The sequence below is a fragment of the Meleagris gallopavo genome, chromosome 9, assembly GCF_000146605.3.
Source record: "Meleagris gallopavo isolate NT-WF06-2002-E0010 breed Aviagen turkey brand Nicholas breeding stock chromosome 9, Turkey_5.1, whole genome shotgun sequence".
NCBI lineage: Eukaryota > Metazoa > Chordata > Aves > Galliformes > Phasianidae > Meleagris > Meleagris gallopavo.
This window is the reverse complement of record NC_015019.2, coordinates 13,585,608-13,608,474: the sequence shown is the minus strand read 5'-3', so window position 1 is coordinate 13,608,474 and position 22,867 is coordinate 13,585,608. Positions and strand designations below refer to the sequence as shown.

Here is a 22,867-nt window from a genome sequence, read left to right as displayed (position 1 = left end):
CCTCTGTCCCCTTGCAGACTGCCGGCGCCCGAGGGAAGGAAGAGAACTCTTCTCCGAGCGCGGGGAGGAAGCGGGACCCCCGGCGTTTCATGTTCCGCCGGCCCGACGGCATCTTGGCGTTGATTCCGACCTGCTCCCACCCGCACCCGGACAGCGACGGCGAGGAGGAGCGGCGCCGTCCCGCCATGTCCCGGTACGGCCTCCGCAACCTGCTGGACTGGCTGTACGGCGGGGTGGACCCCAGCTTCGCCGGCAACGGAGGGCCGGAGTGCGCGGCCTTCCTGTCCGGGCGGCAGCGCTTCGCGGAGAGCCTGGTGTTCCTCAGCCTGGGCGCCGCCGAGATCCTCGTGGCGCTCCGCAAGCTGCGGCAGCTGCACCGCGGGGAGCTGGAGGGGCACCTGCTGCAGCAGCACCGCGCCAAGAGAGAGAGCCTGGGCAAGAACCTGCTGCTCGTGGCGCTGTGCCTCGTCTTCGGGCTGGAGGTGGGCTTCAAGTTCGCCACCAGGACGGTCATCTACCTGCTGAACCCCTGCCATGTGGTCACCGCCATGCAGGTGAGGCTCGCTTTGGCTTTGCGCTCGCGAGGCGGTCGGTCTGTGAAGGTTCGCGCCTTCGTAGCGGAGGTTCCAATAGCGAGGGTTCGTATGAACGATTTAGACCTTGGCTGTTACTTGGCTGAACTGAACGTAGGGAGGGAAAAAGGTGAAACTGCGGCTAACGTTAATGTCTAGCGCCGTGGATGAAAAGGCTTTTTTGTCACCAGAAAATGCTGTTCCCACCAGCTGCAGTGGGATAACTTGTGCCAGATTTGATTGAAAACAAGGTTACTGCTGGAGAGCCTGTGTGATTGACGCAGCGCTTTGTTTCAAGAGGTGTGAATGTGTTCTGTGAAGTTGTTAAAGCAGTAAAAGTTGTTTTTTAGTGCAGACAATCTTGTTTTGCTTTTCTAATTTTAAAAGCTGCATGGCAGGTGAGGATCATGTGTGAGGATAACAGGTGTTCTCCTTGTCTTCTACACAGTGGTGAATGAACTGAGGTGGCTTGATACCTGTGGGTAAACTGTGTGCTTTAACGGGTCGTGGCTTAGTTGCTGATAGATGATAATGCACAGCATGTGTAACTGTCAAACTAATGGAGATATTCATAATTAGGGAGTGAACTGTGATATCTGAAGCTTACAAACTATTTGTGTATAGTTCTGTGCACGTACTTAGCTCACTGAGGTTGTCAAACATAATCCTTTTACTAATTCTGCTAACTGTCTACTATCAACACTGGGTAGGTAACTTACAACATTTGAACTCAACAACAAATAGATGATTATATGAAAGTTTTTTTGTTTTCTTTTTTTAAAGCTGCTATGGTTTTAAAAAAAAGTGAAATAACAAATTGGACCAATACCATTCTGGCAGCATTCCTTTTCTGTTTGCAGATAGTATCTGGTAGTACTAGAGGTCTGGGGGTGATGAGGATCCTTTCAAGAGAGGTCACACAGGCTTTTACAGCAATATTTGGGGCATCTATAGAAAATAAGTTCCTGTTCCAGAATTTAATTAGTAGGTTATGTGAATTCCTAAGCTGTGAGGCAGTGCTAGGTCAGTATTTTACACCATAGTAGAAATGCTTGCCATAAAGTTATAACAGTTGTTGCACAATCAATTAGTATTGGTAAGGAAGTAGAAAACAGAAGGTTTCCAAGAGCTGTACAAATAATGAAAAAATAAAACAATATAGCCACATTCAATTGCTTGGCAACACTCTCTATTTACAGGAATGTTTCCTGTTAATTCTCTGAAAAGAAGATGGTGACATTTTAGCATTATGATTTGAATACTTTGTTCTCTTGATACGGTATTATAATATTGTTTTATGATAGCACTATGGTATTAACAAGAAGTATCCATCAGAATGAGGGAGGTGATTCAGCCCATCTACTGCCCTCTCATGGGACCCATCTGGAATTCTGCATCCAATTCTGGGCCCCCTAGCACAGGAAGGACATGGAGCTGCTGGAGTGGGTCCAGAGGGCCATGAAGATGATCAGAGGGCTGGAGCACCTCTCCTGTGAGGACAGGCTGAGAGAGCTGGGGCTCTTCAGCCTGGAGAAGAGAAGGCTTGGGGAGGATTTTATAGGGCCTGCCAGTACCTGAAGGGGCCTGCAGGAAGGGACTTTTTATTAGGGCAGGTAGTGACAGGAAGAGGGGAAATGGCTTTAAACTGGAAGAGGGTAGATTTAGGTGAGATATTAGGAAGAAATTCTTTACCGTGAGGGTGGTGAGACACTGGAACCAGTGGTTGTCCAATGAGGTTGTGGATGCTCTCACCCTGAAGGCATTCAAAGCCAGGCTGGATGGAGCTTTGAGAAACCAGGTCTGGTGGATGGTGTCCCTATAGGAGAGGGATTGGAATTAAATGCTCCTAAAGCTCCCTTCAACCCAAACCATTCCATGAAAAACTAGTGCTTACAGGTAAACTGGGGGTAACATTGTTTAGCTCACTTCTTAATGCCTACCCTCATAGGTAGAGAGTTAACCTCTGTAATCAGACTGGACAATTCTTAATCTATTTCAGAGCAGTTGTGGTACCTTCTTTCTTATCCTGTGCTGATTACTCACTGGAAGTGGTGTTACTGCACTTTGTGAAATTGAGAACATGAATATGTCAGCGAACTTCAGAAGCATTGCCCCTTCATCCTCAAACAGATGTTAGAAATAGGCCTGGGCTTAAAGTAGGGAAATAATATAGCTGCAAAATGGACACTTTCAGCAGAGAAAACAGCTCAGAAACAGTGATAGTCGATGACCTCCGTCAGCAGGAAAATAATACACAGTAGACAGAATCTTGAAAGTTTCTTCTGGCTTGACCTTGCTGACAGCAATAGGTTGGCAAGATAAAATATATGAAAATGTCATTTATCTCTCATTTCTGCATCTTGTACATTATGCTGCTGCAGGGTCAGAATGTGAGGATGAACAAGGTAGGAGATGAGGAGTTGAAGCATGCTATGGCATTTGCAGTCCTGTCAGAGGGAAGCCAGTAGTAGCTGTTTGTGGAGGTCTCTTCATCCACTCAGTTTCTGTTTTCTTCATGTGAGGCTGTTTCTCCTCAGCAGCAAAAGCTCTGGGCTCTGTGCCAAAAATATTTGGAACTGGAAATTGTCCTTCAGACTTCATCTGCATAAGGCTTCTGCTTTTGAAAGACCTAAGGCTGAAATGAAATGACAAAATAAAGAGGGAATTATACATGTGGTGCATTTGAGCAGACAGATCTGTGTAGTATAATGGCTACCGTGGTCTACAAATGAGTCTGTTTAGATCAGATGTCTAATTTCTGCTTATCACACCGACCTGTGTTCATATCAAAACTTTTTCATAATCAGAAAAACCAGTTTACATGTGTTACTGTTAAGATGGAGTGTTGGTTGAATGAATGTATTTAATTGCTGAAGCAGTTGTCCTGCTTATAGGATTGAATTTGTTGCCATCATGCCACTGTTTGGGTAATATGGAAACACTGCTGCTGATTTTCAGCCCAATGATAGCTTTTGGTGTCTTGCTTAGCTTAGAAACAATGTTGTTTTTTCACCAGTATTGTAAGCGCAGCATCAATGAGAAATAAATGAATATTTAAAGTTTATATCCATTTTAAGCAAGAAGTGAAATGGAAAATCCCGTTGTTTGTTTAAGGTGCTGTTTCTGTGCTGTGGGACTGGGGGTGTTTTGGTGCAGAATGCTGCACACAGTGCAATAAAGGGGGAAAGGTTTTTGAAGGAACTCTTGGAATTTGTGCTCATTTCAGGACTGAGTATATATGGGGGTATGACTGAATCAGTGACACTGCTGCAAATCCAGCAGAGAAGCTGTACTATCAGAGAAGCTGTGGGGGGTTTCTTAAGTCTCCTAGGGTGCTGTGAACTTTTTTTTCCTTGCACAGCAGGAAAAATTCAGCCTGCGTTTAGCAGGCTATGTTACATTCTCAAGACATCAATTGTTTAAAGTATTTTAGGAACCATTTATTGCATTGAAATCAGAGATGTGAAGAAAATCTTTTAAGTTTCTGCTTAGCAATGCTAGAGGGAGAATTCATCCCATAGCATATAGCTATGTTATTGATCTCTAGATATTTGGTGTAGGAGGCTTTTGCAACTGTTGCTCACAATCAGTGTAAATTTAACTAAATTACATAAACAGAGTTGTCTCTGGTAACCCATAGGACATCAAGCAGGAGATGCAGGCAGATAAGGTTAAATGAAGACAAATATAAACTAGAACCCAGAGATGAAATTGGTCTGTATTGTGACTGAGGTATTTGGAACACACGATGTAGGAAAATACTTCTACACAGCAGTTGTGGGGTTTGTTAGCAGCAATGGTACAGCTGGTCCTCTTAGGATGTTCTGAATTGTCCACTTCTTTGTTTCAAATGTGCCAGTGCCTGACTTCAGAGTGATGACTTAACACTAAGCTATAAAATGAGATTTAGGTTGGTTTTGCTTCAGGAAGAGCTTTATATAAGGCTGTTTGCAGGTGTTCTTATAGAATAATTTATTCCAGGTAGATCCTCAGCTGGTAGATTGCCATAATCTCTTCCAATTGCACACTGAATGCACTTTAGGTGTTTGTGTGCTGTGAAGAAGGAAAAAGGCAAGGAAAAGATGAGCCTAAAATAATGCAGAGTCAAGTTTCATCCAGTGATTTTGAGCTGATGTTCGTGTAACTAAAATCAGTGCAAAGTGCACCTGTAATTCAGTAAATACTAAATCCTGTGTTCATTGTTTCCAGTTCTGGCTTCTTAGTCACCTGGATCCTTCCTGTCCTCTGCAAGACAGGCTGCCATGTGAGTGTGGATTTCATTTGTATGCATTGCTCCAAACGCTTTGCAATGTCTGGAAGAGACCAGTTAGACTGTGTATGGTTTCTATATTCTGGCTCTTCAAAACCTCAAATTAAAATTGAGAAGGCATTAATATCCTGAAATTTTGATTACAGAAATACTGGGGACTCTTATAGAAATGACACTAAACTGTAGCCAACAGGTGCTATTAGGTAACATAAGCAACAGCCCCCAAGTAGAGGTTTAATGAGTTATTCAATTCTTAAGGGATTGTAGTATTCTAAAGAGAAGATTATTAATAGTTCTGTCCACTGCTGCATGTATTACAGTCCTTGTGTCGGATGTAAAACAGCAAAGGCAAAATTTCCCATGAATTTATGCATTTTTCAAAATGTACACCTCTAAATGTCTATTTCCAAAACTCCCTTCTTTAAAATGTCTGTACATTTCTCTTATCTATGTAATTTTTGTGTGTAGTTTTACATTCCAAACCTGCAGAACATGCAATTTTTAAAGCACTCTGGAAATCAGGATTAGGTTTCAGGAGACCTGATAAAACTGAGGTTTAGTTGAATTTGTTATTTTAAGGATTAACAGAGAAAAAAACAAAGACTTGTGAAAGTCAAGGCGAAGTGTTTGGAGTATGGCATGGTTTCTTCCCAAGTCTGTACATTCAGGAGGAGTGTGAGACTGCTGTTGTGAGGCAAGCAGTCATTCCTGGGCTCTTGAATGCTATCTGGTAGCCATCACTGAAGTGGAAGATGGGCATAATCACAGCTCACAAACATGCCAGACTATGAAGTGTGCTGCTTGGTTTTCAGATCTGCACAGCACAAGCCTTTCTGTGATTTCAAATTACTCTTTAATATCTCCTATTAATGCTGATTCCTAGAAAGGAAATTCATCGCAGTGTGTGGTAAAAAGGGCAGATGGAAAACAATTAAAGCACTGAAAGCAGCAATAGTTCTTGCTGGCAAGTCTTATTTCTTGCCTATGGGTGTATTTTCCTTCTGGAAGAATGATGGCAGCTCAGGGGCACAGGGATGAGGTGATGTGTCTTGAGGCAAATCAACAATTCCTTTGTGTGGTCTGGGATGTTCCTGAACTGATAGTTTAGCATTCAGGTAATAGAAGACATGGCTGCTTGAATGGTTTCTTCTGCCCTTTCAGTAACTAATTATTTCTAGTTGTTACAATATTTTAGAGGCTTTAATTGATGCTCTAATTAATATCATAGTTTCTTGAGCTGGAGGGAAGCTTTTCTGATGATGAGTTGAACATTGCATACATAGTTTACATTACTCCTTTGCTTATTTTTTGTTTAAAATAAAAAGGAATTGAGAAATATCGGTATGAGGTAAGGCAAGGGTTCTTATTCACAAATAATATAAATATTTTTAATAAGTGTAAACAGAACAGCAAATGTTTTCAGGCCGTGAGTCACAATTTGCTGTCTTTGAAGAGGCTACAGTTCAGCGCCTTGGACAAGATGTGGCCAGCACACACTGTATCTTGAGCTGAAAATGCACGCAGCTTTACTTCAGTCAAGGTGGTGCGGATCATGACGTTATCTCATGGTACAGTGAGCATTCCAGTTGAGGAATTTGGTGTGTTGGAGATCCAGACTGAGCTGCTAGACTTCAGAAATACCTGCGGCGTTTGAGGATAGAATGAATACTTTGGTAACTCTCCCCTTTGTTCTTAGGAGAAAAGAATAAAAAGGGGAGGAATAAAGGAATGTGATTTTCTAAAAAGTAGAGATTACATAATTGGAAATTTAGATGGAAAAAGCTTAAATTAGCCTGAGTATTTACAGTGGGGATTATTACCTAAACTAGAGAAATTATTAGGCTGTTAGGATGTTGTTTTGATAAGATCATAGATATTAGTATTAATCACAGTGTAAGTTATGTAGTTTGAGCAGCATGAGGTCATCTACTTATTTAATTACTTTGGAAATGGGGCTCTTAGGAATGGTTTCAGTGTTCTGTCCAGTGCTTTAATGCTTCGCCATTAAGCATAATGCATTTTAGGATTTCTACCTATTTTGCAGTTTAACAAACCGTTCCGTGCCAACTGTTAGCTAGCAGCTTCAGCTGGTCTTTCAGAAATCACTGTCTGATGCCTAAAGGAACTTCAGTGGAGTTGTAGAATAAATGAAGTAACAGCAGTGACCGGATGGGACACCATAAATGTTCCAGAGATTGGGCTGACTTTCATCTTCTGACTTCCATTCTTAAAAATGCTCCTTTGCTGCTTCCCTGACACTGCTGTATGTGTTTGCTCTTGTAGTAGCAGATGGTGAGCTTTTCTGCAGCAGTTGTATGACGTACAGCAACCTGAGCCGTGGTGATGTTCAGCCAGAGGAAGTTCTGTGCCATGAATTTGAAACCTGCTGGATGTGTAACAGGACTCGTGTTTCTCGTGACACTTCCTCAGGGCTTTAGATAGATACAGTAAGGGTTCACATCTGTTCAGACTGCCAAGTAAATAGTTTCTAGTGTAATACTTTGGCAGTTGATGGCATTTTCCAGGAACGTTATCAGGAATATGTTGTTCTATGTTGTAGCTTTTTATGGGATTGTATTAGTATTTCTGTTTCTTTGAGGAAAATGAGCTTCTGTAATAATAAAACTATTACATGTTAATTGTCTTAATGTTTTTAAAGATACTTCTCACTGTAGGATATGCAATTGGTATTGTCCACTGTATGCAATCAAAAATGATTTCCAAATATCCGGTTAGTTACCTGTAACAGAATCATTGGGTAATAACCACTTGGAGAAGTAGAAGCCTTCTGACATCTAACTTGTGCATCAGCCCACAAACTTGAAGTGCTCTTTTTTCTGGAAGCTTCTGACATATAAGAAGCACTCTTGCTTGGTTTCTCATTGGTAAAGCCTCTCTGTGCACAGGAAGATTAGCCTGTGCCTCTCACGTCTTGAGGAATTAATGTGAATGTGAAATGAATGTGAAAAATGATTTATGGAAGATGTTCAGAGAAATCCTTATCGACCATTAGAATCCTCCTTAGCAATATGAGAAACAAATTAAGGATATTTGACTAGGAAGCATTGGTGGGGGTGCTAATGGCTTCTATTTTTTCCCATTTAGGGTTCTGTGGTGTGATCCCAGAGTACTGGGAGAAAAACATTTTTATTCATACTTTTTTACTGCATTTCTTCGGTTGAACAAAGGCTTATATTGTTGTTCAGTATTGCAGAAGACCAGGGAGCAGTTGAACTTTTCCATGTGTAGAAAGCAGGTGTTTTGACCTTCACTGTCTGAGGCTGAAGATGCTCCAGTGTAGCCAAAAAATCAAAGCCAGAAACATTTGTTATACCATTCAAGTTGTGTGCTAAAAATATTTTCCTGTGGGACATTCTAATTGTTTGTACCAATTATGATTTTTTTCCCCCACGCGAACATGAGTAGTTTATTTTTCAACTACTCTTGTGATACAGTGAGATAGGATGTTGTTTGTTTGGATTTTTTGAAGGAAGGAACAGGCAGAACTGAAAACATATGTTTGTTATTTGGGAGAGACGGAGAGGAATGGTGGGTGAGGAGATACTGTTTGGAGGATTGGTTCATTGAAGACCTGAGACTTAATGCCTGGATGAATTAAGGTTTCTAATTCTTTGATTTTCTTAGTTTACTTTTTTTTTTAATTTTCAGCTTCCCTGATCTTTTAACATTGTTTCTTTAATGTCATCTTTTTGAAAATGTGCCATAGCAACTAAAAAAAACAAAAAACAAACAAAAAAACCCCCAACAAACAACAAAACAAAGCAGGAATATTATTCAATTTGCTCTTGAATAATATTGCAGGAATATTGTTCAATTTGAAAGAGCTGCTTATATCCAGCACATAATTGTATGTCACAAGAAAATGTTCCAGATGTCCTTCTGGCACTGGAGACTTGAGGAAAAGTAGAGCAGGCCTCTTACATAAATTCTGCTACTGTAGGAAGTGGATATGGAATGTTATGCTCAGAGGAGAAAGTAACAAAAGTGAAGACAGACCAATATCCACGTGAATATCTTCCTGAGAAACCTTGCAAGTTCTCTCAGTGTCAGTAAGAGGTATAAATAGAAATTAATCTAAATTCAGTATGAAATAATTTTGTTAAGAATTGAATATTACTTTCTTTTGTCAGTCTTTTTGTTCTTTCCCCCCCCAAATAAGTTTGTTTTGCAGGTTTTGCTAATTGTGTTAGGCTGGGAATGGAGGAGGAAGTAAGTCAGCCAGCAAAGGGATGGTGCAAATGTTGATTAGAGAACAAGGAAGGAAAATAAGCTCAGTGACACCTTCTCTCTGAAATCCCTGTTTCTAAGATGTCCTAACTAATATAACTAATTCTACTGCACACCATACAAGTAGCTTAGTCCTATGTTAATAATTAACCCTAACACATGAGAAATCTATAAATCTTTCACCTCAGACAGTAAAAGAAGGTGAGTAAAGTAAGTAAAGTAGCTAGACCAATGGAAGGGAAGGCTAACCAGGGATGTCCAAGGGACCATAGTTAATTTAGGAAACATTAGATTGTAGAGTAGAGGATGGAAATAGTTCAGTGTGCTTCTTTTATCTCAGTGGAGCTGTGAGGCTGGAAGGAAGGACTGACATGCTCATATTTCTCACAGTCTGCTCTACAGACCACAGGAGCGACTCTTACTGTGGTATTACTGAATTATCTGCCAGTAATGTTGCTTTGAGTTATGAGTGTTCTTAATGCTGAATAAAAAATTCTACAGGACCAATTAAGCTGCAGTAGGAGAGCTGTACTTTTGTCCTAAAATATTAAGCAAATTCAAATTGCTGCTGTTTAGCAAAGAGAATGTAAGATCTTCTGATCTTTCTCTCCTCAGATTTGGCAATCTCAAAGAGTAACATTAAACCAGTGTTGGTCTTTGCTTTTTTTTAAAGTTACTTCTTTTAGAAGGCAAACAGATGGCTTTTAAATGATACTGCTGTTTTGTGCTTAATTGATAGTTTGTGCACAAACAGTCAGTGTCTAAACTGAACCTGGACACTGAATGGAAGCTGCATGATGGAGCTGTTACTGCTGCTTTCTGATAAATGATTGAATGATTGCTTTGAACTTACTTTAAAAAATGAATTTTAGGCTTTAAAGCCTTGTCCATAAATTATCCAGCTTTGAATGTACCTTGTCTTATGTTTCACCTCTGGAGGGGGATGAATTTTTTTCACACTGAAAAATACTTAGCCTGACCTTTAAAAGGTACTTTAGCTTTTGAAATGTCTTTAAATATCTTCAGCTGTGGGGAGTACCTTAATGCACATAAGAAAGGGCTAACCAGAAGTTAAGCATGTTACTGAGGATGCTGACCAAACGCCACTTGAATGCTGGCACGCGTGGGGCATCGCTGCCTCTTGGAAGCCTTTCCCAGTGTTTTACCACCTTCGTGGTAAAGAAATCTTTCCCAGTTTCCTGTCTGGACCTCCTTGGTTTTGTTCCATTTCCTCGTGTTGTGTCATTGGCTACCAGTGGTGTGACTTGTTCTTTTCTTCCACTGCTATCTTTTGAATTGCTTTTTGTCCTTCCAGTTAGTTTTGATCAGACAAGATAATATTTGTTATGCGTGTTTCTGTCTCACTGCTGACCTCACTTAATGGTGGAGTGAGCCCTAATAGGCTTTGCTGTATTCACTCCTTAAAGAGGAGAACAATTTATCTATAACCAGATGAAGAAACGTTTTGCCGCAGGTCAACGTTCCTTTGACTGAAGGTAGAAACAAGGCATCTTTCAGATCTGTGGTCTTTCACATGATCATGCTAGTGGTTAAAGAAGCTTTCTCAGTACACTCAAGTAAAGTTATGATCTTACAGTCTTCAGAGTAGGCTTTTTATATACAGGCTCTTCTGCTTGCTACGGCAACGTAAACAGTTAATACAATCAGCTTTAAGAAAGAAGTGTTCTCTGAAATTCATGGAACTTAAACAAGGTATTTCTTGGCAACTCCGTGGAATACCTGATGACAAACTCACATACATGTGTGCTTTAGAATTTAAAATTTACTGCTACAGGAGAAAAGCACCATCCTTTTCCTTTTACTTTCCAGTCTGTCCTAATCCCATGGATATTACTTACAACTTTTTCTTTTAGAGTATGGCTCAAAGAAGGGGAACATGGAATAGATGGATTTGCAACCCATCTCTGAGTTAGTAATGAGGTCTGTTTCTTTCTGATTTTGTCTTGGTAAAGGAACAGTTAAGCAGAGCAATCCTGTACATTGCAGTCTTCAAATGGTAACAGCCCTGCTGATCTGTCATGTGCTGTGGTGTGACCTTTGTACTTGGGCTTGTGCAGGGGGTGCTGGCCAGGCAGTTTCTCATGCTAGAAATATTTCCCATTGGGATGGACAATGGTATTTATGGCAGAGCAGTTAGAAATTACTCTGACTTTGACTTCTACCTTCATCACGATCCTTAAAGTTGAAGTTAACCTCAGTTTGCCAATCTAACAGCGTTGTGAATTTCTTTACAGCTTATTCCTGGGTAATCTTCTGGTCCTGTGCTGGTGGAAAGGACTTGAATGTCCTTATTCACAGTGCTATCCCCTCCTACGACTGGCCTGTATGTTTCTTCAAGGCTACTCGTGATTTTGTACCTTCTCTTTCTCTTACTTAACATCCTACAAGGTTTGTTTGTCCATTTTTTAACAGGCTGAAGAGTCTTTTGGTCATGCTTGTCATCTCTGTGCTTTTTGGAGAGAGGTCAGGGTGGATGGGAGCAGTCAGAACTGTGCCCTGACTTTATTGTATGACATGTAACACAAAGGAGGGTATCTTATAGCTTGGTTTTCTCCCAGTGAGGAGGTGGGGCAACACCTGAGATGGGCTGTGTGTGTAAATCCTTGGGAGTGCCAGCAGGGAAGCAGAGGCTGGGAATTCTTCACAGCTATGCACTAATTTGATATGATGTTGTTCGGTGTTCAAACTGCTGTTTTTTTTCCCCACAAGGAAAGGATTTTATTTCCAGTATGACAGAGAAATGTAGTATGATTTTGGGATGGGGACGTGAACACTTGTGTTAGAGCTTGCAAGCTTGTCTGCTGGGAGCTTGATTATTTTCGGGCCATTTATTACTGTGTGAACTGAACTCACAGAAATGCTTTTTATGATGTTTAAATCTACTCAGTGACACAGTTCTTTGAAAATCAAATACAAATGTTTCTTGTGAAGAGTCCCTTTTAACAGATTATGAGGTTCATTTATCATGGGAAAGTACTTCCATGTTTAGAGAGAAAGTGCTCGGTGTTAATTTGCTAGCGCTGAAACATTTGAAGATCTGTTACTGTAAAGCTTGAGCATAAACGTTCTAACTTTCTCTGTTGCCCTCAAACCTGTTTTCTGAAAGATTCCCCCCAACCAAGGGAGTTGCATAGTTGGAAATATTAAATCCTTGTTTTGCCTCATTAGTTCTCAAAACTGTTTCTTACAGTGGAGCTGAACTGGAAATAAGTAGCTGTGCATCTGTTGGTCGTCTTGTTGGTCTTCATGGTAATGAAGTACTTTTATAGATGTTCATCTCAACCTGTATAACAGTGCCATAATCCTTAATATTAGTTATTGTTGATCCTCCGTGGTGATACTCAGCCAGGAGGCAGCACGCAGACTTGGTATTTGGAGCACTCTGCATGGTGTCAGGAAAGGAAGTGAGTGATGTGATTAAGACACACTCCTGTTTCTCTGTATGCACAAAAAAAGAGAAAAGAGGAAGCTGCTTTTTTATTTATTTTTTTTTAAGATTAAAGAAATAAGAAAATGCAAGAGCAGAATATTTTCCATGTTGATGTGAATGAACAATGCTTCAAAAGCAACATCTGTCTGTCAGACTTAGGAGCTTGGGGAAGTCATAGGATAGCTGAACTGAAAACTTGGAAAAATTGATAACTAAATTGAAAGCTAAATGCTGGTGTATTAAGCTGAACTGGAAATAAAATATTCAGAATTCTTTTACTTTTCATTGTTTGGTAATGACAGTAAAGCCCTGCTTAGAACCAGGGGATCAATAGTGGGCACTGGCTTTTCTGCAGTTTGTGCAGCAGGTATGTGATGTGTCTGTATCTGCACAGATATGTCCTGCAGCACTTGAGAGAAAGTCTGGTGAGCTGCCCTGAAAACAGGCACATTCTCCAAATGTTCTCACTTTGCAGTGGTTTAATGATAGTTTTGTATGTTGGCAGAGAATTGATCTATTGTGAATTTGTTTTGGCAACAGCAATAAAAATCACAATTCCATTTATTTGCTGAAACATTTTTTTTTTCTAGAGAGTAAACCAAACTGTGTAGGAATTCTCTTATTTTCAGTAGCGTACAATATAATTATCACTGAGCACTTACTTCTGTCATCTCTTCATATCTAAAGACTTGCTGATATGTAGTGCTTTAACCTACCGTGAGAGGTATTAAATAGCAGTATCAAAGGATGGTGATTATCTTCTGAATTTATGTGGGGCATAGTTGCAACAGTAGTTTACTACATAATGATTTAAATCCGATCCTATTTATGGTAGGAGTGTGATCTGCAAAGAAAGACAAATATAATATTTGTTGTATTGTGTTATTCTTGGACTTGTGAAATGGGTGGCTAATAATTGGCAACATGCTTGCAGAACTTTTGAAAACATTCTCCTGAGTGATGCAGTGGGCATGTTTAAAGGTGACCACTAAGCTTATCTGTAGAACAGATACTGTGAGAGCCTTACTGTGGGAAGTACTAAGAGGCTTTTATAGAACCATCTCAATTTAAAGCTCCAGGAACTGGGACCTGTGCTGCTGCAGCAAAGGGAGGCCTGTTGGGATAAGCACTTGGTCACTAGCACGAGGACTTTGTGAGGATTGTGATGACTGAGGACTGTGTGGTTGATAGAACAGTATTCTGCTTTACGTGAGGCCTTGGAAAGACTGTTTTTGTTTTGTTTTTAAAACAGTGATATCAGATAGACATTGGCAGAACTCAACCCTGGATGCTGCTCGTACTGTGTAATCCTTTTACATCTAGAAAATGTGAATTTACATAAAAATGTGTAAGCCTTTGAATTTGTTAATGTTTTTTTAGACTTTTCCATCTTTACTGTAAAACAGTTCTTCTAGTTAGTAATGGGTTGTTGCATCCAGAGCTTGGAAGGAAAGATATTGATAATGGAGTCTAAAAGATCATATCATTAATTTAAATTTGTTTCTGATATTTCAGATTTTTCTTCTTGCTTGCCCTCCATGTCGGGCTGCAATGATTCTCTTCAGGTAATGCCTCCTGTTTACTACATTTCTGTCTACTTTGCATAATGTATTTTAGAAATTAATCACAGCTTTAAGTAATGAAATATTAAGATGTATATTCAGTAGGAGCTGAAAAATGATCCTTCAGAAAGGTAATGGCTTAAGCTGACTGCACAGCCTCATAGCTGTGGTTCTTTTGTTCTGATGGTTTTGGTCTCACTAGCAATATACCTCACCTTCAGTCACAGCTGAAACTACACTCCTCCTTCCACAGACTAATGTGTGCTTGCTTACTTGATTTCATGTGCCTTGTACCTTTTGATTATCCTCACCAAAATTAGTATTTGGTCTTCATTGAACACTGTACATACTCAGTATGTGTCTAGTTTTAAAAAGAAAATTAACTAAAGCAAATCCTTGCTGATTTTGAGTATTTTTTTTCAAAGATAAGCAGCATTTTAGAAAATATTGTTACTAATTGTTGAAATGATAAGGGTTTCCAGTGTGCAGGAAGAGCCCAATAAGTTGTTGGAATGTGGGGAGGGTCGTGGTGTTTCCCAGACAGAAAGGTAACCAAGAAGAGCTGTGGTCGCCACTATGGGATTCGCTCTGCTCTTTCTTGTCTTAGGACATGCAAAATGACTGGAAAAGTGATTCTGGGGGTCTGCCTTGTGAAAGTGCTTTGGAAGTGCTGCTCTGTGGCTGCAGCGTCTTCCTGCTGTTCCTTATTGGAGCAGGCAGCAGGCCAAATGCAGGGATACCATAATAGTCCCTCTTCATCTCAGAGAGTGCAAAATATGCCTGGTGTCTGGGTAATCCTGGATTTCCTGCTCACTTCCAAAAGACTGGTTGCAAAGCAGTGGCCACAATACTTGCTGCTTTTCAGAACTGATCTTTTTGTTTTTTGACACTCTGACATATAAATGACATTTGAAGAACAATTTGGGGTTTGCACTACTTTTGAAGTTGTACACATGTAAAGACGCACAGGAGTAAAACCTTATCAAATATACTCTTTCAAGCTCTGAAAGACAAATAAACAGCAAAATTCCAAGCATTTAACAACCTGTATCATGATCTGGATTAATACAAATGGGCAGCCTAGGCCTTCTAGGAATCCAAAGCTCATTACAGAAAGCAGTCCTACTTAGGAAAGTATTTAAATGTGTATTTAAAGAGAGGCTTTGTCCTAGTTATTGCATTTAACTGTGGCTTTATTCAAATTTTCTCAAATCACTGACTGCTTTTTATTGAAGAGATATTACATAAAAATTGAAAATACTGCATTTCATTTCCAGTCTGAAAACTTCCTCTTTTCTAAGGTTGCAGATGCATATGCTGAATGGGGCTCTCTTGGCATTGCTGTTTCCTGTCGTTAATACACGCCTGGTGAGTGTATTGTATCTTTCCTTTTCCTCTCTAATTTATTTCTAAAAGTTTTTATCTGTAAGATTATTTCACCTTTGGTTCATTTTACTGTATGTAGTTCATTTTACCAGGCTGTAGAATCCTGGTACAAATCTCTATGATGGAGCCAAAATTCCAATCCTGGAATTTTTGTGATTATGTTTATAAATCAGTGTGGAGAGTTAACACTGCTTTATTCTAGGTGTAGAAGAAAGTATTTTGACAGTTCTGGCCTGGCCTCTGAACAGAGGTAAAACACAAGAGGCTTTGAAATAAACTTCATAGAATAGGGTGTGGCATGTGCACAAGTCCAGGGGACTTAATCTGATGTATCTGGAGGTTCTAAAGGAACTTGTGGGTGAAGTTGCTAAGGCAACTGTTCATCGTATTTGAGAAGTTGTAGCAGTCTGAAGTTCCTAGTTACTGAAAAGGGAGAAATCTAACTCCTTTTTTAAAAAGGGTAAAAAGGAAGACTCAGGAAACAACAGAGCTGGTCAGTCTCACCTCTGTGTCTGGCAAGGTAAGGCTATGGAGCAGATCCTCTTGGAAACTCTGCTAAAGCCCATGGAAAACCAAGAGGTGACTGGTGACAGCCAACATAGCTTCAGTAAAGGCAAATAGTGCCAAGCAGATTTGTTCTATGATGAGGTTACAGCATTGGTGGATAAGAAAAGAGCAATCAGTATTATCTACCTGGATTTGGGTATAGCATATGGAAACTGTCCTGCATGACATCTTTTTTTAAGTTGGAGAGATGTGGATTTGATGGATGAACCACTCAGTGGATGAAGAGTTGTCTGGATAGCTGCAATCAGAAAGTTGCAGTCAACATCTTGATGTCCAGATGTAGATGTGTAAAACATGGTGTTCCTCAGGGGTTAGTATTGGTACTGGCACTATTTAACATCCATGTTGGCTGTGCAGACAGTGGAATCAAGATCATTCTCAGCAAGCTTGCAGATGCCACCAAGCTGCATGGTGCTATTGACACACGGGAGGGGAGGGATGCCATCCAGAGGGACCTGGACAGATGTAAGAGGTGGGCCCATGTGAACAGTGTGAAGTTCAACAGGACCAAACGCAAAGTCCTGCAGCTGGGTCAGGGCAGTCTCAAGCACAAATACAGGATGGGCAACAAATCGATTGAGAAATACTGTGGAGCCCTGCAGAGAAGTATGTGGTGGAAGTAAAACTGAATAGGAGCTGCTAATGTGCACTTGCTGCCCAGAGAATCAACCATGTTCTGAGCAGCATCAGAAGTGTAGTTGTCAGGTCAAATGAGGTGATTCTCACCTCTACTCTGCTGTTGTGCAGTACTGCATTCAGCTGTGGGGCCCTCAGCATATGAAGGACTTGGATGTGCTAGTCTGGGTATAGAGGGCCATGTCTAATTTGCAAAAATCTTTTCTGTTCTGCAACCATTTAAATGTCTGTTTTAAAACAGAGTTCACTTAAATTCATCTGCTTACATGTTTACAGTGTCTGGATAATGTATTCATATCTATATTTACATAGCATGTGAGTTAATGATATTGTTATGGACTTCAGACTCTGTTACAAATCTCATTAGTGATTGTCCATTTACAAATCTAGGCAGTCTTAATAGGATTAAGTCTATAAGTCAGCATCTGTATTGAATTTTGATGATATGCCATGTTGACTGTCCACACTGTATCTAGGAGACTTGAAAACTGAGTCTTACTTTGGACTTGTGTATGCTTTCCTTCTTCCTCTGTTTAAGATAAGAAAAATTTCCCCTGAGACACAGTTTAATTACTGGAGAGAGGATTATCCGTCTGTAGGCTTTTATATATCAGTAAGGACTTTCCTCAATGCATGAAACACATGCATACACCAAGTTGAGTCATTATTCAGATTTTAGTAGTAAAGTAACCACAGAGTTTATTCAAGTTTTATTTTGTCTTTCCTTCTCTTTAACTATGTATATTCTTTTCTATATAGGTGGAAAAATATATAAAGCATTACAAATGGGAAAAATATATATTCATGCATGTGTGTATGCATGTGTGTGTCTATGTACATATATATACATATATAGCTGCTTATGTGCAGTTTGCCAGTGTGTTTTAATAAAACTAATTCCTGCTGAAGGGACATTAAAAAAATGTATATACTGTACTGATTTTCCCTGATATGTGGGAGCACAAACCTCACTTTGTATTTCAAACTATCTAGTTCTTAAGCTTAGCATAACAAAATACTTTTCTACATTACCTTCTCAGGTTAAAATGTTGAAATATTTATTTATTAACTTGTGTTTTCTGTGCTGTTTTGAAGATCTCATTTAAATGAGGGAAGTGGAGATTAAACGGGAAAAATATGGACTACTTATAAAAATCTGTCCTTAATTAGGGATAAAGGAGGCAAAGGATAATGTCCAAGAGCAAGTATTTTTGGAGTAAATACAGCTTAGGTTATTTTTGGCTTAACAGCTGCTTGCCAGGCTTGTCTCTTTTCAGTGTTTCTTCAGGCATAAAATAATTTGGGTGATGTTTTATAGCATGGCTGCTTTGGCCCAAATTCTGTCATGGTAGATACACATTCTGCTCTGTAAATGTTACTGTCAATTACACTGACATTGTAACAAAAGCAAGAAATTTCTCTTACAACTTAGGAGTTAAAAACAAACAAAAAACACATGAATTCTGTCCATGTTGTTTTATAGTATCTAAATGAAGAGATGTTTGATTCGGCCAAGAATATACCTCATCTTTTTTTGATTTCACTGGTGTGATATTTTAAGAAGTATATTTTAGTGTATACATTTCAATACAAAGATGTTGTGTTCTTAATTGTCTGTAAACAGTTGTAATATATTGTGTCTGGCACAAACTAAGAGCATGAAAGGTTGGGCACCTGACACAACTGTTGCTGTAGAAGTGGGGAGGGAGATGCTGTCTAGGGACAGATGAGCAAGAGTTCTGAGGCCTGTGTGCACTGAAAAGCAGAAGGCTGTTGTCTCATCACTTTGTGAACCTGTAGAACCAAACTGGTATGTTTCACTGAGCACGAAGGTGGGTTGCTGTTATCTTTCATCACATAAGATGTGTTTTAAGCTTAGGAGATGCATAGTTTTCATTGTCTTGAGCTGACATTCTGCTTAGCCTCTCTTCCAAGTGGATTGTCTCTTGGTTATCTTACAGACAGCAGATGCTTACTGGTGACCTGTAGTCCCTTGGCTAAATTAGCCTGCTAACTTAGCAAGTTCAGCAGTAGTGTGTACACACCAGCCAATTGTGAATCATTAGTGAGAGCAGGAGAAAATATTAGAAGTATTTTTTTTCTTTGTAAATATCTTCTGCATTTTGCAACTTATGGATAGGGAATGAAAAGTTAATTGTCACCTGACGGATGGATGTTTAGGAACAAGTGGATTTGTACATAATAGAAGCATGGAGTTATAGGTGACCATAAGATGAATGCTGTGCTGTGCTTAAGATGCTCAGCGAATCAACTTTGTATTTTCAGTACTGGAAGGGCATCACTTTGACAGGAGGGGGATGGAATAGTGTTACTTAAGGAACTTGAATGATAGGCCTATTTATGCTACAAAATGCCACGGTAAGAACAAGTCATCTGGTATGTGAGATAATGAACTACCCAACTGGCTTCACAAGTTGTGAGGCAAGCATACACACTCATTTAGTGAGAAGCTGTGATAAGGGTTTGAGATCTAGCCTTAAATGCTGAAGTCTTGCATCTGGAAAACTCAATCAGATTTTAGCTAAAGATGTTAAGACGTTAGAGAAGATGCTAAAGGAATCATATTGTTAGGATGCCAGGTGGGACGCTGGAAGTGTATGAGAAATATAGAAATAAGTAACTTCTTCTTACTCTGTTTAAGTTATATGGGATGTTCTAATATCCCAGCTATGTGAATAATCTCATCTAACTACCACATAAACCAAGCCTTCAGAGTAACTATCATTGTTTGAACTTGATTGCAGTGATCAAATTTTAAAGGAAACTTGCTGCTGGTTTTAAAGTATATGATATTGTTGTTTTTTCCAGTTGATGTCCTGAAAATTTTGATATAGATAAAGTAAAAATTAGGACAAGTCCCAGAGATGTTGAACTTGCTGGGATGCAGCTGGGATGGTGCAGTTTCAATGTTTCTAGAAGCTGCTGAATTCTATTATTAGAGCTATTTGGCTCGAGAGTTACACATTCTAAATCTGTTTTAGGACCAGAATCAAACTCTAAGCAGTACTCACTGTACACAGTGTGCAGTACCTCTGATCTTTGTCCACTGCATTTCTATTGCACGTTAAGGTGATAAACAATTCACAGCACTCAACAGTTTGTCTGAGATGCCTTTGTCTGAACAGCAAAATGGGATAAGTTTTGGTAGGATGTGGCATTATAGCTAAACTGGCCTAATCTGTCTGGCACAAGGAAAAATAACAGGACAGTTGCATGCTGGAGTCTGTAGGGAAACTGTGCTTTGGTTGCCAGTAGGTCCTAAAGTCCATATTTCTGCATCTTTCAGCTGTTACCTCTACTCTGTGTATCGAAATGATACCTGTAAATGCAACCTACAATCACACCTTTACTTGATAATAAAAATCTACCTCCTGCTGGTGGTGGGAAGTAGTCCAAATATTATCTCTAGAGGAACTGGAAAATACTATTTCTGAAACTAGTATTATTTATTACCTAAAACTTTTTTACACTTAACTCTGTAAATGCCTGATTGAGCCCACAGTGTCATTAATGGGAGCTGATCTGTATGATAAAAATGGGCCGATCACGAGACAGTGATGTCTTTGAAACACGGTAAACTTCGTGTGTAATGCTGGTCAAATACTCAAAACCCTGACGGAAGGAGAAATGCATTCTGCTGAGAACAGTGTTGCACTGAGCTCCATGTTCTCCTGGCTTTCTTAGTAAACTTCATCCTCAGTAGCTGCACACCAAGAAAAAAGGTCTCTTACAGGTTGTCAGAATTTGGGTGTTTTATGGGTTGGAATCCTGCAAGCTTTTAGCCTACCTGGATTTTCTGGCTTTTGTAGTCTAGTAAAAGTAGTCACATTCCTAGTCCTGTGATCTACTGCATCTTTACTCTGCAGACATAACAGATGCTTTCCTATAACTCTTAAGACTGTGCTCACACTTGCTAATACTTCGGTAGCAGGTACAGATGCTGATTCTTTCCCTCAGTATATGTTCTCTGCACTAACAGGGTTAGCTGAAAATGAGAACTAGATAAAACTTAAGTTAGTGCTTCTTTAAGGAAATTCAGCTCTCATTCTCTGTACTGCCTGGGTTGTGTAGAACAGCTGTGAGGATGGATGCTGACTGACACACTTACTTGGAATTTTTTTTGAGAATTTGTTTTTATAGTGTACAAAGAAGAGGATGTGTGACAGGCAACTGAAACACTGCCCCTAAATACAATGGCAAGAAATAGTTGCAGTAAAACTATGGAAAGCTGCTTCAGACTTTCACATGTCACATGAATGTTTAATCCTTCTCTGCAGATGTTTTTTGCAGCCCTGGTATTCCTTTTATTTCATCATCATATTTCTTTCTTTCCACTCTTTCTCTCTCTTCACATAAATGGAGGTTGCTTTTCTCTCTATGTCAGGTAAGCTGGAGGTGTCTGAGCTGCAAAAATGCCCAGGTAGTGTAGCAGTGGTTGGAGCACTGTGCAGCGTCTTGGCCTTTTGCCTGTTGGGATGTCTGCTGGAGAAATGAATCCTGATAAAACTCTTTTCAAAAAGCCCCTTCTTTGTCATTGTGTATTTTTGTTGGCTTTTTGCTTGTTTGTTTGAAGTCTTCACGTCTGTCTTTGGACTGTTCTGATCTTCTCTGGCACTATTTCTCCTCTACCAAGTAAGTGATTTGCTGTCACAATCCTGAATGTGCTGAGGGATAACCGTTACTCATTACCTAGGCCTAGCAGCTGTTTGCCTATGAGTTTTATGTTTAGTATACCTTTGTATTCCTCTTCTTTGATTGATCTATGCTATGATTTGCTTTAGTAGTGAAATAAAAAAACCTGTCTGTGGTTTTAATTTCTGGATTACCGATCACATTTAACAAACTAATTGTCACAGATTACAAACCTGATTTACTGCTGATGTTCAAGAAAGCCACTGATACAGGATGACTAGTTTGTGCTGGTTGTGCTATAGAAAAGGCTAGGACCTGGGAATTGAAATCCTTCAATTCCTTTTTTCTGTCATGCTCTGCTGTCCTTACAGGGGGACGATGGAATGAGAGCTCTTCTAGGTACAGTACTTGAGCTGTTGTTATACAGTTAAAGTATAAATAATTAACAGAAGGAGGAGTACTTTCAGAAAACAACAAAGTAGCAACCTCATAGTGCACTGAAAAGCAGCTGCCTTGTCACAGTGGGTTTAAGCTAGTTTAAATGGATCTTGTGCTGCACCTTCTGGAGGGAAGCTTTCATATGAATATCTGACTTTTGGGCTTAAGACTGCACTGAATTGAGATTATTTTTTTCCCAAGCTTAGTGCAGTCAATGGAAGGAGCTCACTGCTTCCCTAGGACAGAACCACGTTTATGTTAGGTTACCCTGTTACACGCTCAGAGAACTGCTGTTGATGGCTGTGACTTTTACTCAGAAGGAACAAGGTGTGCTCTAATCCTTCGTCATACAGTTTCTCTTTCCCTCAGGTTTGCAAGCAATGAAATGGTGTTTATTTAGCCCAGTAGCTCTGAGCGTAACTGACCGCTCCCTGGGATGAGGCTCAGTGCGTGCTCGCTGTTCTTGGCACTTAGCAGAGGACCTTTAAGCATGTGCCTGGGGAGTGTGGCACTTTGGAATCTGCATCATAGGCTGCTGTTCTTCCTGGAAGAACAAAACACCATTTAGTTTTGAACAGAAACGTCATTACTACATGTTAAAAATGAGAGGTCTGAATGCTCGGTTACAGAGTGCTTTGTTAGCATGTTTTGATTTTGATATACCAATGAATGAACGAGGAGCAGATCTGCTTTTCTGCAAACAAGAATCTTTAAAGGAGAAAAATTTACTTATTTTCAGTAGCAAGGTAGCCTGTACTTTGTATTCATTGAGACTGTCAGGGAGCCTAGAGTGCAAGTTAATAGCAGCAATAGATAATCTGTCCTTTTGTCTTGTACCATTAGTTACTCTAAAACTCCATGGAAGGGATGGGACGAAATGCAGGAAAGCATGATGCTGGTAAGGGAGAGAAGAGTCCAAAAATACGTGAAATAATTTGGCAGTTTAATATACTGACTTTAGGCTGGTGTATCTTGGGAACAAATAACCAGTGTTTCTGGCACTCTGTAGGGGACAGGTGGAGGAAAAATAGGGTTTTTTAATCCGTACTCCATCAGTTTGCTATGAGAGAGGTACCACCCTTTA

At 39.9% G+C, this 22,867-nt stretch overlaps 1 protein-coding gene across 1 annotated transcript in view; it reads left to right on the top strand.

The window, feature by feature from the left end:
* Window positions 1-17: 17 nt before the first annotated feature.
* The window catches only part of TMEM164 (transmembrane protein 164), a 40,354-nt gene continuing 17,504 nt past the window's right edge, over window positions 18-22,867 (top strand). The window contains exons 1-3 of the mRNA XM_003208440.3: window positions 18-554; window positions 14,057-14,106; window positions 15,405-15,471. Of these exons, the coding sequence (XP_003208488.1) occupies window positions 90-554; window positions 14,057-14,106; window positions 15,405-15,471 (582 nt within the window). The 5' untranslated portion in view covers window positions 18-89. The remainder of the gene's footprint in view (window positions 555-14,056; window positions 14,107-15,404; window positions 15,472-22,867) is intronic.